This window comes from Gossypium hirsutum, chromosome D13 (assembly GCF_007990345.1).
Source record: "Gossypium hirsutum isolate 1008001.06 chromosome D13, Gossypium_hirsutum_v2.1, whole genome shotgun sequence".
In the NCBI taxonomy this organism is placed as follows: domain Eukaryota; kingdom Viridiplantae; phylum Streptophyta; class Magnoliopsida; order Malvales; family Malvaceae; genus Gossypium; species Gossypium hirsutum.
The window spans coordinates 226,426-244,283 of record NC_053449.1 but is presented as its reverse complement, the minus strand read 5'-3'; the positions used below and the strand labels follow the sequence as shown (position 1 = coordinate 244,283).

The following is a 17,858-nucleotide window of genomic DNA, read 5'->3' as shown; positions in this document are numbered from 1 at the left end:
ATTATTATTTTAACGGGAATATTTACTAAAATTCTATATTATAAGAGTAAACTATATAAATGGTCACCTAATTATGTCCGCGTTCCTATTTTAGTCACTCAACTTTAAAAGTTTTCAATTCAGACACTAACGTTTGAATTCGTTCCTATTTTGATCACCTGCTATTAAATTGATAACGGGAAGCCATTTCTAATTGGTATAATAACACATTTAGTCCTTGATACTTGCATATTTGGGAGAAGTACCCGCTGACATGGCAAGGAGCGGCGGCTGAAGGAAGGTTTTAAGCTTTAAGATTTAGGTAATTTGGGCTTGTAATGGACCGGACTCTTTAATGAATTTATTTGTGTTTTTTTTAATTATGGTTGGGTTATTTTTGTTTGGGCCGGACAGATATGAGCCATTTAGTTGATTTTTTTTCTTAGTTATCATCATATTCGAACTTGAAGACGTTGCTGAACTTAATCACTAAAGCAATACTAGATTATGGAAATTTTTGGAACAAAATTTTTAAAACTAATTACTAAATATGAATTTAATTGAAATAGTAAATTTTGAGATATTAAATTTTATAATATATATATATTCGAATCTAAATTTTATATGAAAAGATAAAATTATCTTTAAATAATATAAGTTGTTTTACGATTATTAAAATTTGTGATTGTCCCTTTTGATAATGTCGTTTTAAAGGTTAAAATCGCGTTTTCTCTTAAGAGTACAATGTGCCTTATTATTTCACTCAACACTTATTGACAAAAATAACTTAAATGTTGGTAAAGGAAAAAAGATTGTTTTAAGAAAAAGAATATAAACATTGCAGCATAAAATTTTTTTAAGCAATAAAAAATTAAAGGAGAAAAGGCTAAACGTGACATCTTAGTAAAGAATACGATGAATATACTAAACGAATTGTTGGTCATTTACAAAGGTGAGTAAGTAGGCTTGTAGATATGACTCCAAGGTTTATAGTACTGCTCATAGATAGCAGCTTGGTTTACCTTTGAATTCATCCCATCACCTTTGTACTTTATATGGTAACAAGTTTGGTATATATAGAATACATATATTTAATATTTATATGCTTTATACCTTTTTTAAAGTGGGATATTGTTAAGACTTCATCCATGAAGATTGGAATAAATTTTTTAGTGGTTAAATTAATCCTTCTCTTCTAATTATTACTTACATAGTTTTTATTTCATTTTATATATATTATAGGTGAATATATCTCTTTAAGAATTGCTATTCGTCAAAGTTTAAATGTCCACTTAAATTATGGAATGATTTAAACAAAAGTATAAGACTCAAAAATGAGTTGCTCGCTTATAATATTGTTCGAGTTTGAGTTTTACCATTTAAAGTCTGAATTTCGCCCAACTCAACCCATTTTATATTTTTGTATTATATTACATAAAAAAGTGTTAGTAAATATGAATGTTTAAAATAATAATGAAAATCAAACATTTTTTTTATAATGAAAACAAATCTTTTAATTAATACTAAATGCTGCTTGAATGATAACGTCTCAATAGGTGATTATCAAATTATAATAAATGATAATATGTAACACTAATAATGAAAATTAATCATTACTTTGTTCATAGTTTATCTTAACATATCTCATTAACAATCTCCAAACTTATATGCTTTCAATACATTTTAGGATCTGTCTTTTAAGACTTTACAACAGTCTATCTAGGTTGTTTAGTTAAGTATCTCAACTCGATTGAAAGATTTTGTTTATAGACTTTATAGAGTGAGAGTATCGCATTTTTCATAAAAATCGAAGATTTACACATGATAAAATTTGAACTTATTTATATCTTTCAATATATAACACTTCATAAACTTATTGAAATAGTAAATTTTAAGATATTAAATTTTATTATATATGTATTCGAATCTACATTTTATATGAAAAAATAAAATTACCCTTAAATAATATTTATTGTTTTGTAAAAATAAAAGATTAAATTGAGACTTGATAACAACTCAATTAACTTTTTAAATATATTATAATATAATATCATCAAATTAATTCATATTTTATACCATCAACACCCAGATTTGTTTAGAGCAATCAATGTAAACAATCTTGAAACCAAACAACTCCTCGAGACAATAACAAACCAATTTTTTTTAATGAAACCAATCATAAAATATTCAACATTTTACAACACATAGATAGACATCCAAATGTTTAGATAATATTATCTACATATGAAAGATCGATCGACTGATACATATTGCAAACTTTCCTATCCATCGACCTGCCTTATTGGCTTTAGTCGCAACACCCCTCCATGGACTGTTGCAGTACTTATGAATGTCATCTATAACCTCAATGTACCTGGTCTGGTCCGGCACCAAACCCCCACTCATATTTTTAAAAAGCTCAGCCACTTCTTCATTCTTGCCCAAATAATTATGCAGCATGCCCGTATCTCGCAGCTCCTTAACGTCATCTGCTGATTCAATGAGTGCGTCCATGAAACATAAGTACGATGTGACCTCGGAATCGTTCTTGAAATCCTGACACATCTCTAAAGCTACCAAGTTCAAGAACTTGGAAGCCGTCGAATCGTCCACCAACAAGCGCGGCATCATCAGTGTCCCCAAGAAGTTGCAATAAAAGGAGATGTCCTTGAGGTTGTTCGTCGTGCTCGGCTTCACGTGTATCCCCGATTCTTTAAGTTCCTTTATGCTTCGAAACGTTTTCCTATGTTTGCGACTGACTCCGCTAGACAGCAGCATCCGACCCATCACGCTACTGTCTATCTTCATTTCCTTCCCTGTCAGGAGCTCGTCACGTAACCGCTCCAAAAGATGTGCATAATCTTTATCATCAACTACTTGTTTTCTCTTCTGATGTATGTTTGTCATAAGGTTGTGAGCTATAAAGTCTGTGATTGATTGTTCCCATACTGGGGGATCTTTGGCTGAGCCAATCAATATCTTAAGCAGCTTGTAAGGAAGTTGGTTTTCTAGCAAAAACAAATCAAGTTGTGCAAATACCAAAAGATAAGTTCTTGTATTCAACTCATCAAACATGCCTTCCATAACATAGCGTACAGCACACAGCACTGCAGAACCATCAACGAACAACATCCAAGCTAGCTTGTCATCGTCGTAAGCTTCAACGTCCTCCGGCGTATAACACTTCCTCAAATCATCTATCTGTGCCTTGACCTTTTTGAACAGGTCATCACAATTAGTACCGCTGACATGCACGAAGCGAGCGGCGAATTTAAGCTTGTACTGCTCGGCACGCTGGAACTTGGGGTTACCGTGGTGCAAAGGGCCGAAAGCTACCAGCCTTGGTTCGAAACATTTCTGAAAATCCGCCTTCTTATCGAGTAAGAGTGGTGAAACTCTTTGTATCAGAGGTTTGGTTGTTTGAGGAGGTGTTGAACCTTGTGCTTGTTGTTGTTCTTGGTTTTGAACTTCATACAAGGCTGAATAAAATTCCTTCATCTTTTCCTCCATGAAATCCAATGGCTCTGCAGGCATTTCGATAATTGAATCCATAGGTTGGAGGTAAATCTACTGGGCATTAAAGAGAAAGGTGAGTAGGCTTTATTTGTTACCAGGTACGGCTCCAAGTAGCTGAATGTTAAGCTTTATACTACTTAGAGATAGTAGTTTAATTTGTGCTTGATTGATCCCATCATCTTTGTACTTTATTATGGTAACAAGCTTGGTATATTCCTATGCTTTATACTTTTTGAAAGAGTGATTACAATATGTAAGTTAGGCGAAGTTTTTTTAAAAAATAAGGTAGATATAATTTTAGGGTTTAAAATGGGGGCGTAGGGTTTAAAGAGTTAATTTAGAGTTTAGAATCTTAGCATCTAAAATTTAAGTTTTAGAATTGTATAAAAACATATTAAATTAATTTTGTTAAATTTTATGTTAAATCTTTAAATTTTAAAAAAATATAAAAATTATAAACATTGTAGATTTTTGAGCCGACGGACCACCATCATAAATAAATCCTTGTTAAGACCGTTTCATCACTTTTTACTTGGAATGGAAGATCATAGGACTTTTTTCATTAATTACCCATGCAATCTAACCCGGGCTTTTGGTCTACTTGCCTCAAGTATTTATCTAAACAACTCATGTTTTGGGTCAATCAGAGCAATGACTCTGTTTGTGTGGGTCAATTCAACAAAACTATTAGATTTAGAAATGAATTTGGATAAAATATAAAAATATATATTTAAAATATAGATAAATATTGAGTTTCAATATTCAAAACTTTAAGTTTATAATATATTTACTCTGATCGTGTGATACGGGCTCTATAATCTACACGGACTCAAACTCCCATAGTGTTGTATATCATTATATAAATTCATTCTATCAATCAAGTTTAGGTCTTCAATGGCTATTCATTAAACAATTGTATGCTTGAAGTATTCGTGTTTAATATTCATGGTATAACACATATTTATATAAAAAAAATTAAAACAAAGGACATTTCAAATATATAATAAATTCGAAAAAATTAAATATACTCGTATTTAATTCTTACACTTAAATCCGAGTAACATAAAAGCTTAGTATATTATAATTAAAGTAAGCACAAGTTGGTAATAGGGGAAATTACTTGTTTCATTTACTGGAAATTGCAGTTATGTTTGCTTTCATTTAAAGGTAAATTATATTAGTAGTAATTCAACTATTATTAATTTTTTTATCACTTAATTATAAAAAATTATAAATTATATTTTTTATATTCATTTTACGATCTATATTCGGAATTTGTGATTATCCATCTTAACAATGTCATTTTGAAGGTTAAAATCCCGTCTCTCCCTTAAAATTACAATCAACACTTGTTAGATAAAAATAACTCAAAAAGGAAAAAACATTCTTTAAAGAAAAATATCAACTTTGCAGCATAAAGTTTTTTCAAGCAATGAAAAACAAAAGGAGAAAATGCTAATTAAGAAAAAATAAAAATTAGGCATAACGATTATTAATTATTTATTTTTATATATTTTTAAATTTTGTTAGTCTCTTAAAAAAAAGTTGAATTTTATCATAACTTGTGGAGTCGAATTATTTTTTTTAACGGGAATATTTACTAAAACTCTATATTAGAAGGGTATATAAATGGTCACTTAATTATGTCCGTTTTTTTTATTTTAGTCACTCAACTTTAAAATTTTTCAATTTAGACACTAACGTTTGGATTCGTTCCTATTTTGATCATCTGCTGCTAAATTGATAACAGGAAGCCATTTTTAACTAGTATAATAACACATTTAGTCCTTGATACTTACGTATTCTATCAATTTGATCCTCAAACTTCTTAACCAACGATTAATGCTTTTAAAAAAAAGGCATGCCACATCTATAAATTTGTAAAATCCAAAAAAAATTCTCTCAACTAACGAAAACCCGAGTATAAAAAGATTTATGGCCTATACAAAGGAGACAAAGGGGATTCTTCTATTTTGGGATAGATATTCTACTTAAGCTGGATTTACCAGCACAACGAATTCTATTTGGAACCTTATTTGCATGGATTCTTGTCATCTAGGCTGCTTCTACCTGAACTCACAACTTTTTGGGTTATCATTGTTCTATCATGCCTCTAATACCTCTAGGTTAGAGATTTTGGGTAAGGGAACTGTTCCTTTGGTCAACATGATCAGTGTAATTTAGTGCAAGATGGAGAGTAAGATGATCAAAAGGTAATGCATTTGTATTGCATGCTTTAAGTTTGGTGACGGGGTTGCATATTTTTATATAAATGTTGATAAATTATTATACATAGTTGAGTTATGAAGATGGAAGAACATTGTAATTTATGGTTGAACAGAATGTTTATTAGATTTCTTCATTCATGTGTACAAACATGTTTGTTCTATCTATGGACTACTGCATTTATATTTCTTAAAGTCTTATCGATATATTTATCGGTGGCCAATGGGTTTTCATTAAAGGAATGCATTATGATGTTACTTGTAACTCTTCATTTTGTTTACAATATTCATATTTCACATCCATGTCGGTGAGAGTTTTAGTGGGAATTACAGTTAGGTAATATATATATATAATTAGGTTATCATTCATTTACGGTCTGAACCTCGGACCAGGGTGGTATTCATTCAACAATATTGACTAATTAACAAAGGATATTGTAATAGACTTGAATTTAATAAATGATTTTAACAATGTTGACAATTCGTAAAAGTTTACATCAACATTTTAATCGAAATAAAGTATTTAGACTAATTAATGACATTATAAGAGTTGATGTACCAAATTATTTCAAAATTGAATTATAGAGATTAAATCTCAAATTTGAGCGAAGTATAGGAATCAAAATTGAAAATAAACAATTATTATATAATCTCAAAAAAAAAAGGATTATAATTGAAATTCAACCATTATATTATTATGTAAAGAAAAGGAAATGAAATTGGACAGGTGTCAAGTAAGAAAGGCCTTAAGCCTTCCTTTTATATAATAATAATATATTAATGTAATTATAAAATTATATTAATGCTTTTTTAAGTTATAAATCTGGGTTTTTATTTTTGAGTTTTGTATTAGCTCATTCTTTGACTTAATCCAAATCAGCCTTAAATTGGGATCGTTATTGCTCGGATCTGGCTTGTATTTCACCACTACCTGGTTGATGCCTTCGGTGCATCCAAAAATCTTTAAAAATCGTATTTACTATTCAAAGTTGTAAAAAAATTGATAGTAAAGTAAGTTAGACCATCCATTTTTGATTTAATTGATTGGATAGATTCAATCATATACTGAATATGAGCTTCCGTGATTGGTTTGGTGGCCAAGTACTATTGAATATTATATATATATTGAATAAAAATTTGATATCTAATAACGTACCTCTCCATGGTGAAAGTCAATTAAAAAAGTTATTGTTAAAATCGATGTTATATGATTTTTTTATTCACACTGCTAATTGGAAGCTCTCTTTCTCCTTGACTTCTATAGTTTAGTCTTTTTTTCATGAAACAAATTTGGTTGTCACGAATTTGCGAATCAAAATTTAAACAACTTTTTTTTTCTAATTTTCAACACTGACCGTCTGATCGACTTAGATATAAGGTATGTTCTTTTACTTGTCGATGTGTACTGATTCATTGTATTGGTTGCCGAAATCGTTACTTTGAGCTCGCTTGCGGAACTTTAAAAAAAAAACTTAGCAGTCTAGTGATGGAAATAAATTTTTTTGAATAGTTCAATGATTTAAATAAAAAACTTTTGAATAGTTTAGTAACCATATTGTAATTTTTTTTAGTTAAGTGACCAAAACGAAAACTGACGCATAGTTTACTGACTTATGGTGTAGTTTACCCATTTTTGCCCACTAATGCTATATAAGGGCATGGGTACCCCAAGCACAATACCTCCATTATTGAGAAGTTCGTCGACTCCCGGCAAACAACACTTTGAAGAAAGAATCCGACCTCTCTTCAACACTCGTATTTGAATTTGAGTTCTTGATCCCTCTTAACAACGTCATTTATGGGATCTAAATTCTCTTCATATAAATACAATATGTCTTACCATTGCACTAGTGAATTCATTTTTATTATTTCTTATTAAAAAAAACATAAATCATGTATTGGTTCGTCCTTTAGAATGTCTAGGGCTCTTTACATTCTTGAGAACCTAAATGATAAAAGCTAACACACGGGCTCCCATTTCTGAATTGTGATACGAAAAACAGACCAAATGGAACAAAAGTCAAGCTTCTAACGTTGTTGTCAAGGTCGACAACATAGACTTTTGCACGTAAAATTGTCAAAACTAGACAACAACAATTAATTAGGCAACTATATATATATATAGTCCTCTTTTTATTATGTTTTCTAATTTCAACGATAAAGAAACACAGGATCAGTTAATATATGCAAAAGAGATTAGCATGTTGTGCAAAAGTGAAGCAGCTGATATCTTTATTGATGGAGAAAATTGATAACAGCTCCACTGAACCTTAGGCTGTGTAAGTAGTTTCATGTTTTACGGTTTATAAAGGTTAATATTTTCTGGCATGTTATGTGAAAAATAGAACGTCAGTAATAACAATATATCGCAAAGAAAAGAGAAATAAAGAACACACAGATTTTTACATGGAAACTCTTTCGGGAAAAAAATCACGGGGAGAGAAGAAGAAAATTCACTGTGTCAAATTCAAATGATTACAAGAAGAGTTTCGACTACATCTATTTATAGGTTGAAAAAACCTAATTCTAATCAAAGTCAAATATATTATGTTAATAAATGCTAAATATACTATACTAATAAATACTAAATCTTCTAAAAAGAAGATATATTTTGTTTAACTTGACTTGCAAGCAATCTCTTAGAATTCGGGTCGCACAACTCTAACATGTTATAATATAAGTTCTAAAATGTATAGTATATTGCTTTCTAAAGTGAGAGACAGTCAATTGCTTTCATTTGGGTAATGCATGCATCTCACTTTCGTATTTCAAAAATTGCAATTTTCTTCCCACGCGGTTGTTGATAGGATAATCAAACTAGAGTGATGATTTTGTCAAAAGAAATAAACATGCAAATCCTATATTGATTAGGGATCATGTTATAAAGTTCATCACCTACTTTTTCGTTTGAGAATTTAATGAATTCTTCGTTTTGATACGTCAGGTATTATCACATGCATTTACACAGTTTGAAAATTACATATCAAATGTGATAAGGCCCTACAGGCCCTCTTATCGCTGCCCCTGACTTCATCCCAGTGTACAGCAATTGTAAACATCGATTCTTATCGACTTCCGCCTTTAAACGAAGCATTGGTCTTTTCAAGTTTATGTTTTTCCACTATACTTGATCGAGGGAATTGCATGTAGACAGTTGAAAAGGGTGGCTTCCTGATTGTACTGTGAATAGTACTATGCAAACTCCATTTCTGACAAAGAAAAATTTCATTGTTTAGGTTTATCTCTACATATATGGTGGGTTGCTTATAGATATTCTCTTTAGGATAGTCATTTAAGAACGTTGTCTTAACATTCATTTGCCAGATTTTGTAATCAAGAGCCATCATAATTAATAACAATATGCAGATCGACTTGAGCATCGAAATCAGAGAGAAGTTTCTTCATAATCAATATAATATTCTTTTTAAGTATACCCCTTTGCTACAAGTTTGGCCCTATGAATTTCCACTTTTTCATCTACATTTCTTTTCTTCTTGTAAATTCACTTACACCCTATAAGTTTTATCCCTTCCAATAGGTCTATAAGTTCCCACACTATGTTGTATTTCATAGAATCTATCTCAACTTTCATAACTATTTCTTAAAGCTCGGAATCAACATTTTGCATCACTTCGTCAAATGTGAGTAGATCATCATTTTCCTGTTTGGTAGACTTAGTTTTAGAAACACTTCCATCAAATTGGAAGAACTGAGGCCTACAAGAGACCCTCCCACTATGACGAAACTCACTATGTTGCTAATCTTTTGTAGGTCTACTATTAAGATTTGGATCCAGAACCGATACTATAGGTTTACTATGAATGATTTTAACAGAATTAGAATTAGGTTGAGAAAATTATTTAATTGGGAAATTAATTTATTAATAAGTTATGATAAACAATTATAACACATTTATTGATAAATAAATAGACTATTTTTATAACATATGATGTGGACACGTAAATAAGTTATGTACATACTTTTTTACCATAATTTTTTATGTCCATAAATAAGTTCTCCATACATTTTTGTCATAATCATCCCTAACACTCGTATATATTTATGTTTATAATATAATTTTTTTTATAACTTAAACCTGTATAAAAATAATTTTTTAAAGTTAAATCATGTATGGGTGTTTGGAAAGCTATAGGGTAATCGGATTTCGATGTAATTATTCCAATTCTCACTCTTTCTAAAGAATTAAAAAGTGTGATTGGGGTGCTTCAATTACAACTAACTCAGTAGAACGCACAAATAACAGTAGTTACCTAAATATGTTATATAAGTAAAATTACAAACAATTACACCCAAATTCAATTATTAAGTGACTTTATAAACACTTTATTATTGGATTTAGTTACAAAAAAGTATATGATTTGTTTTTTCGTTTTTTGTATTTAGAAATTATGATGAGTGTAAGTTAATGGGATTACCTATTTCCTCACTTATATTAAAATTGAGTTGTATTATTATGGAGTAGCTTTAAAATTTATGTCCACCATTTATCCTTTTAATGAGTATAGAACACGGAAGATTAATTATTGAGCTCGCTCCATTAAAAAAAATTGAGTTGTATTATGGATAAGATTTGTCATGGTCGAAGGGATAAAAAATTAGTAACTCAATAATTGAAAATATGGAGGATAAACCTTGGGGGATGCTCACTTAAAGGACTATTTATGTTGATGCATTCGAGGGATCAATCGATTTTTCACAAAGAGTTTTTGCCGTAATCTTAATATTAATTGAGTTGTAATAGGTGGCTATAGTCATTTCCTTATGTAAAATCCCATAAATATATTTTATGCATCTATCTCGAGGTATTATTCAACAGTGTTGCAATACTCCTAACAATACCACAAATAACTAAAACCTTCAAATCATAACTCGGTATTGATGATAAGCATGAATGCACTTGTTAGTTTTATTTTGTTGTTATAATGAGATTGGAGAGGAATCGAAATAGAAGCAAGCACCACCAAGATTGTTGCACACATGATGATAGTGATATATTTAGTGGGGGGAAACAGCCTTTTGAGGAGGTGATCAAGGTCCTACGTTCTGTATGTGACTACTTGTTTGAATATGAATTGAACGTCTTTTAAAGTCAATTTTGAAATCATTCCCCCTCCATGTTATGGTTCATGTATTTGTAATGCCCTCGTTTTTCATGTGCATACATCCTTTTTTTTAATAGGTTCTGATTATATCTGTTCTTTTTGACACAATACTTAAAATTACTTACACCCCTCCTTAACTCATAAATAAGATAATAATACGTTTCAGCACACTCAAACATACACGTATAGTAATATAGTAAATGACAATAAAGGATATAATAAATGGATACACAACCTATCTCATTATAGTATATGATTAATAGAAGTTACATTATAATTGCATTTGGTATTTTTCAATATTAATTTAGTTGAATTTAGATTTTTAATTTGTAAATAAATTTATGTTATATTATATAAATATGTATAATATATTGATAGCTATATATACATATTACATATCATTAGTGATGTACGTAATACCATATCATATATTATAATATAACGTGTAAATAACTATGATATGCTATATCATGGATCCCATTGTAGTATATAAGTAATAGAAATTATGTTATATGTAATATTTATGACTATATATGTATATGAAGTTTATATAATTTAATTATAATATTATTAATTTAGTTTATTACATCATTATATATTTAATAAAATTATTAAATTTAATAATTAGTAATTTTTTATATTTTTAAATATATACAATGATTGTATTAAAAATTATATTCATAATTAAAGTTTTCCAAATTCATTTTATTTTTATCATTTAACGTAAAAATTCATTACTAATTACTTTTATTGCTAATTAATTATTATAATTATATAATATTTATAAATTAAATAATTTTAGTTTATTTTAGATATTATTATATAATTATATTCATGCTTTTTTTTTTAATTCAAGTATTTCTTTTGAGGGTTTCAGATTGTATCTATCTCAAACTTGAACCAGATCAGTTTCGAAGACAATTTATTATGGGCATAAAATTTCTCCAACTTGGGCTTTTGACTTTTCACGTCAACTTGGATAGAATCAAATTTGATCTTAGAATGGCTCAAGTAAGCTTACAAGCTCGATGGAGGCAGATCGTAGTGATGGCTAGGGGGTCAAATTCTTTTAAAATATGTGCTTTTTTGTATAATTACAAGTGTACTCATCTGTTGTACAGTCTAAGGCTAAACATATTTAAGCTGAGGATGGTATTCAGGTAAAGCTTTACTAACAATGATAACTCCAACATTTGAACTTGGTCCAAATGTGTGAGGAACAATGGTGAAGCCAGGGGGCTAGCAAGGCCCCAGCCCCTCCTAAAATGGAAAAATTTTCATTTATACTCTTTTATAATTTATAAAATTTTAAATTAGTAATAGTAAAATTACACCTTGCCCCCTTCAAAAAATGATAAGATTTTAATTTAATCTTTTAAAAATTATAAAAACATAGACTATTAAAACGGTGAAATTGTATTTTTACTATCATAAAAATATACAATTTAATTCTACCAAAAAATAAATCCTGACTTCACCCCTGACGCCGCTGACGAGGAAGATACACACTTTCATTTCTTCTAACCACTTATTAATTTTGAAAATCTGTATTTAATATATATTATATATGTAGTTATATGTTAAATAAAATTGAATTGATCCCTCGAAATAAATTTTATATTTTCATCTTTTAACTTTTTAAATAAATTAAAGTTAACAATATTTCAATCATGAAATTTGTTAAACCCCGAATTTCTATGTAGTATACCTAGAACCCCCCTTCCTCCATCTAGCCAAAATGATCCATAAGGACTTTCGCTACAAAAGCTCATCTCCATGCCCTCACCTAAGCTACGACGACATAACCCTCTGGTTGCTTTACTTGAGAGGCTCAAACCTTGAGTCTTTGCTCAAGCATTTATCCTCGAGGTTCACACGGTCTATAGAAGATATATTGGGAAAATCTCATAAAGACATTTATCAAACCGTTACATCTAACAATTCTCTCATTTGGTTTGAGCCCACATCTGACCTCTTTCCCTCTATAAATACTCCTTTAACACTAGAAACAGGGATATGATAACACAAACAACCTTAACTAAAACTCTCTTTTTAAGATTTCTAATTTAGTGATTCTCTACACCTTTTACAAAGTGAACTGTCCTCATTTTTGTGGCTTTCCATACCTTTACAATATGAACCACCACCTCTAGCCACTCATATATACAGTGTTGTATCAGTGTTAGCAAGTAAGGATGAATGTGGCAGAATTGAATGGATCGAGATGATTTTAGTTGAAGCTATGGAGATGTGATTGTGGGGTTAATTGATCATAGCTTCCAAACTTTTCCAGAGGGAAGGGAGTAGTTATCTACGTGCATGAACATGGACAATAGAGTCATATTTTTCAGAGGGGATGTTTGATGTCCAAAATGAGAGCCAGACAAATGTGCGAACATCGAACTTCTTTTAATTTTGTTCATATAAAATAAGTGGAATTTGGACTCTACGAGTCATTGTCAAAGTACCAATTTCCTTTATTGACGTCAAAACTGTTGGCACTTAAAAGCTTCGCTTAGCTTTTTTTTTTATATTATTCATGACATCGGAAATGATTGCAAAGGGTAAAGGGACAAATTCAAATTCCAAATCAACCATTTGGAATGGAAAACAAAAATACCATGTTCAATTTTTGTTTTTGACTAATAAATTTTCATTTTTATCTATCCTTTATTTTAGTTGGAATTTTGCTCTCGGTTTATATTACACCTCATCATGGCCGGGCCGGTTCACCTGAAAAGTGAGAAATTTGATTAAGATATAGGTTTGAAAATGGGTTTGGGTAAAAAAATGAGATCCATTTTTCTAAACAGGTCGGGCTTCGGTTAAGTTTTTTGTCCCGGCCCGGATTTACAAAAAAAAAATTTGTTGTTGTTTCTACTGTTTTGTTGTCATTTCTCTATTATATCGTTACTATTTTGTTGTTATTATTTGGATATTGTATAATTCTTATTTTATTGTTAATTTTGTTACTATTTTAGAGACATTTGCTTTTTAAGTTGCATCTATCTTAATGTTGTTTAAGCATAAATATTAAATATTTTTTAATTTATTTTTTATTTGTTGGGAAACATTTATTTTAATATTTTTAGTGTATTTAATGTATTATATTTTTATATATAAATAATAATATAAAAAATTAATACGGTGTAGGCTGGGCCGGGCTCGAGTTTTTGTATTTTTATCCGGACAGGCTCAGGCCTAAAATTATGTTGAGGCCTGACTCGGCTCATGATCACCTCTAGTTTTTAATTAAATTGGTGTCACGAACTATTTAAGTATCAATTTAATTGGATAATAACTAAGGTACCATTATTTTACAAAGTGAATTATGTTGTTTTGAAGGTTTTTTTGTCTTTCTATATCTTTATATAATAAAAAATAGAAAAATACACGAAAAGAATTGAACTTAATTTTCAACAGCTCTACTTTACTATTCCAACTAAAACTTCATATAATCTTTTCTATCAATTTTTATAAATATATCTGTTACATAATTTTGTTTTTGGTTGAAATATGTCGTAAGTCCCTATACTTTTTGGAAATTTGGTATTTAGTCTATGTACTTTTATTTCTAGGAATTTAATTAGTCCCTCTACTTTTCAAATTTTAAAATTCAAGTCCAACTATTTACTTTTTTTTATTAAATTTTTTGGTACGACATTTTGAAATTAAAAAAAAGTACTTACTAGTCATGTAATTAAAAAATGGCATTGTAATTAACTTAAATTAAACAAAAAGAATAAAGTTAGACCTAAATTTTAAAATCTAGAAAGTAAAAAGAACTAAATTTTTAAAAATAAAAATATAAAAATAAATTTTGAATTTTGAATTTTAAATTTTAAATTTTAAAAAATGCAAGATATTATGACATATAATTTTAACCTTTTATTTTCATGGTCGAGTATAATTTTACAATATTTTATAGAAAGTTAATAATGTAAAAAGCAGGGGCAGGCAGGCAGGCGGACAGGCCGGCCCCGCCCCCCCTCAATTTCTCAAGCCTTGCCAAAGCCATTGAATATTTGTTCAAACAAAATGACAAAATTTCATTTGGCCCCAACATGTTTAAATTATATAATTACCCATAATCTCTCCGGTCCTTAAATAGGAAGGATATAACACGTTTAAGCGCGCTCTACTCTAACGACAATATTGATACTAATTGAGTTAAAACTCACTCAAATAAATTAATTTTTTTATATTTTTTAATTAATCAAGTAGATATATTTACATTAGTTAATGCTGACAGTAAAAATAAATTATTACAATATTACTTATTTTACTTCTAGCCAATTCAGTCTTATGCTTTTATTCCTAAACAATTTTATGAAATTTTCTTAAAAATTCAAACTTTAATAATTACAGAATTTTCTAAATAAGTAACCGCAAACATAATTTATAATATCTGAAAATTAAAAATTAGCTCATATTTTTTTTTCGATTGTATATCTCAGTATATAAGATAACTGGAGTACGTACGTTAGAATTTTTTAAAACTAACCTTATTTAATCCAATCTCTTCTCCAATTATGATCTCAAGATTTGATACACAAAATTAAATAAACTAAAAGTTTAGTCAAACATGATAAGAAATAAGATAAATTATGAATCTTTGAACAATTATTACATGCACAAAATATCTCTTCTTTTAGTCTAATGACAATAGGCGTTCGTCCGAAAAACTCATACTTCAATTTCGAATAAAAGATTTCATTTGCATAATTGTAAAAACATTAATTTTGTTAAATAATAAATCATATTTTCTTAAAAATAAAAAAGATTAAATTGATCTATTTAGTGGTCGAGAGACTAATTTGAATCGGCCCCTATAATAAACATATCTATAAAATACTTTTATCAAAACAAAAAAAAATGCGTCCAAATAACCAGAACTATCAAACTATCACAACATAAAATAGATTTATCCAAATAATCACAGAATAAATTCTATCACATCATAAACGAAAAATCAAAATTTAAGCGGACGAATTAAACTTAAATTCACATATATCAATTGCACATTATGAGACTCAAAAATCCGGTCGGACCTCAATTTTTGGCCTTTGCCAACCGTGCAAAGACCTCGTTGGAAAACCTACAAATCTATTAGATATATATATATAGGAATTATGATGGTAAGAAATTCATGTTCATAGTCTAGGATGATTAGATATAGTTGTAATATAATATCAGAAAAAGCCAATAAATAAATGCTACAGTACGTGAGATCAAAATTCAGTTAACTGAACTCGGACACAAAAACGAATGTGTGGGGCATGCCCACTGCTAACGACTATGGGCTCTAACGCTTCTAACGTCATCAGTGATATTTCCTTTTTGAATTTTTTCTATGCTAAATATACTCTTTGCTACCTAAATTTGATTATAATGTTTAATTTGGTATCTATGTTTGGTAATTGAGTTTTCCTTTGTCCCTTTTAAATATCTAACTTATTTTTCTGTCCAATTAAGCACCCTAGGGCTGAAGCCAGAAAATATTTACGAGGCTCGAAATTAGTTTATTTTTGGGATAAATATCATTTTAATATGTAATTTGCTACATGAATTTTTATTTAGTGCGATTATATACGTGAAACTTGAATTGTATCATATGTACACATGAAACTTTGGTTTCGATTCAATTGTAATACATATATTTATTTTCATATTGGATTGATATAATTATTTGTGTATACAATATATCAACGTAAAATTGTGTTAATTCGATAATGTTGTTAGTGATTTGTAAAATTTTAATCGAATTAAACTTTCATGTATGAAATCGCACAAAATCAAAGTTCGTGTATGACATTGCACATTGCATCGAAGCTTATGTATAGTTTTGATATTTATCCCTATATTTTTATGAGATCTAAAATCTAATTTCACAATTTTAATTGCTTATATATTTATAATTTTTAAAGGACTAAATCAAAATTTTATCATTTTGGTACTTTTATTTTGTCAACCCCCGGCTGCTGCCCCTAAAGTACTTATGTTGTTTTTCTAGATCACATGTGTCAACTATTCGTAGAGAGCCACATGATGTCCTTTAGTTTGGGTACCAAATTGAATATTAGAACCAAACTCAAGTACCAAATGTAATATTAACCCTTATTTATTTATTTTTTAATAAAATCCCATTTGTATATATAAATTATATTTTTTTTTCATTTATTCTTTAAACGCCATAAAAAATCAACTCCCTCATAGACCAGAGAGATAACCAAAGCTTTCAAATCTGCAGCAATGGAAAAAAGATGAGATCGGGATTTGATTTGAGGGGAAAAAAAATCTGGTTGCCAATACTCGACGATTATTATTAATACACCTTTTTTTTAGTATGAGATGGATCGTGGTTATGATAATGATGGCGTTAGCTGCGTCACTGCTGGTTTTGCCGCTGCTTCTGCCGTCGCTTCCGCCTCCGCCATCGATGCTTCTTTTCGTACCGGTTCTGATCATGATTCTTCTCCTCTTCTTGGCCTTATCTCCATCACAAGCCCCTACTGTCATCACCACTGCAGTATGAAATCTCCTGATTTGTATGTATTTGATTGCTGCTTCTGCCGTCGCTTCCGCCTCCGCCATCGATGCTTCTTTTCGTACCGGTTCTGATCATGATTCTTCTCCTCTTCTTGGCCTTATCTCCATCACAAGCCCCTACTGTCATCACCACTGCAGTATGAAATCTCCTGATTTGTATGTATTTGATTGCAAGGAATATGAATATCTCATGTAAGTTGAATTATTTTCTCTCTCTCTTTTTTTTTCCATTTTTGTTGTTTGAATCGTTAACTGAGCAAGATTAGAAAACAAAATCGTTGTTCTAGATTTTCATTTCTTAGAAGTTTTGAGCTAAAAATGAATAAATTAGTTGTAGGAAGGCCATGGATGCTATGATTACCGAGGTTGCATTTACATCTGTTTGTATATTAGAGATTATTAATTAGAGAAAATGCCGCGAAAAGTTTAATAAAAAGAAAGAAAAAAAGAAAGTAGGAGATGAGAT

General features: G+C 29.6%; 1 protein-coding gene across 1 annotated transcript; it reads right to left on the bottom strand.

Annotated features, from left to right (window-relative positions):
• Nucleotides 1-2,217: 2,217 nt before the first annotated feature.
• On the bottom strand, nt 2,218-3,513 carry LOC107935511 (UPF0481 protein At3g47200). The gene has a single exon (XM_016868128.1). The coding sequence runs from the start codon at nt 3,511-3,513 to the stop codon at nt 2,218-2,220; it is 1,296 nt and encodes a 431-aa protein (XP_016723617.1).
• Nucleotides 3,514-17,858: the final 14,345 nt, after the last annotated feature.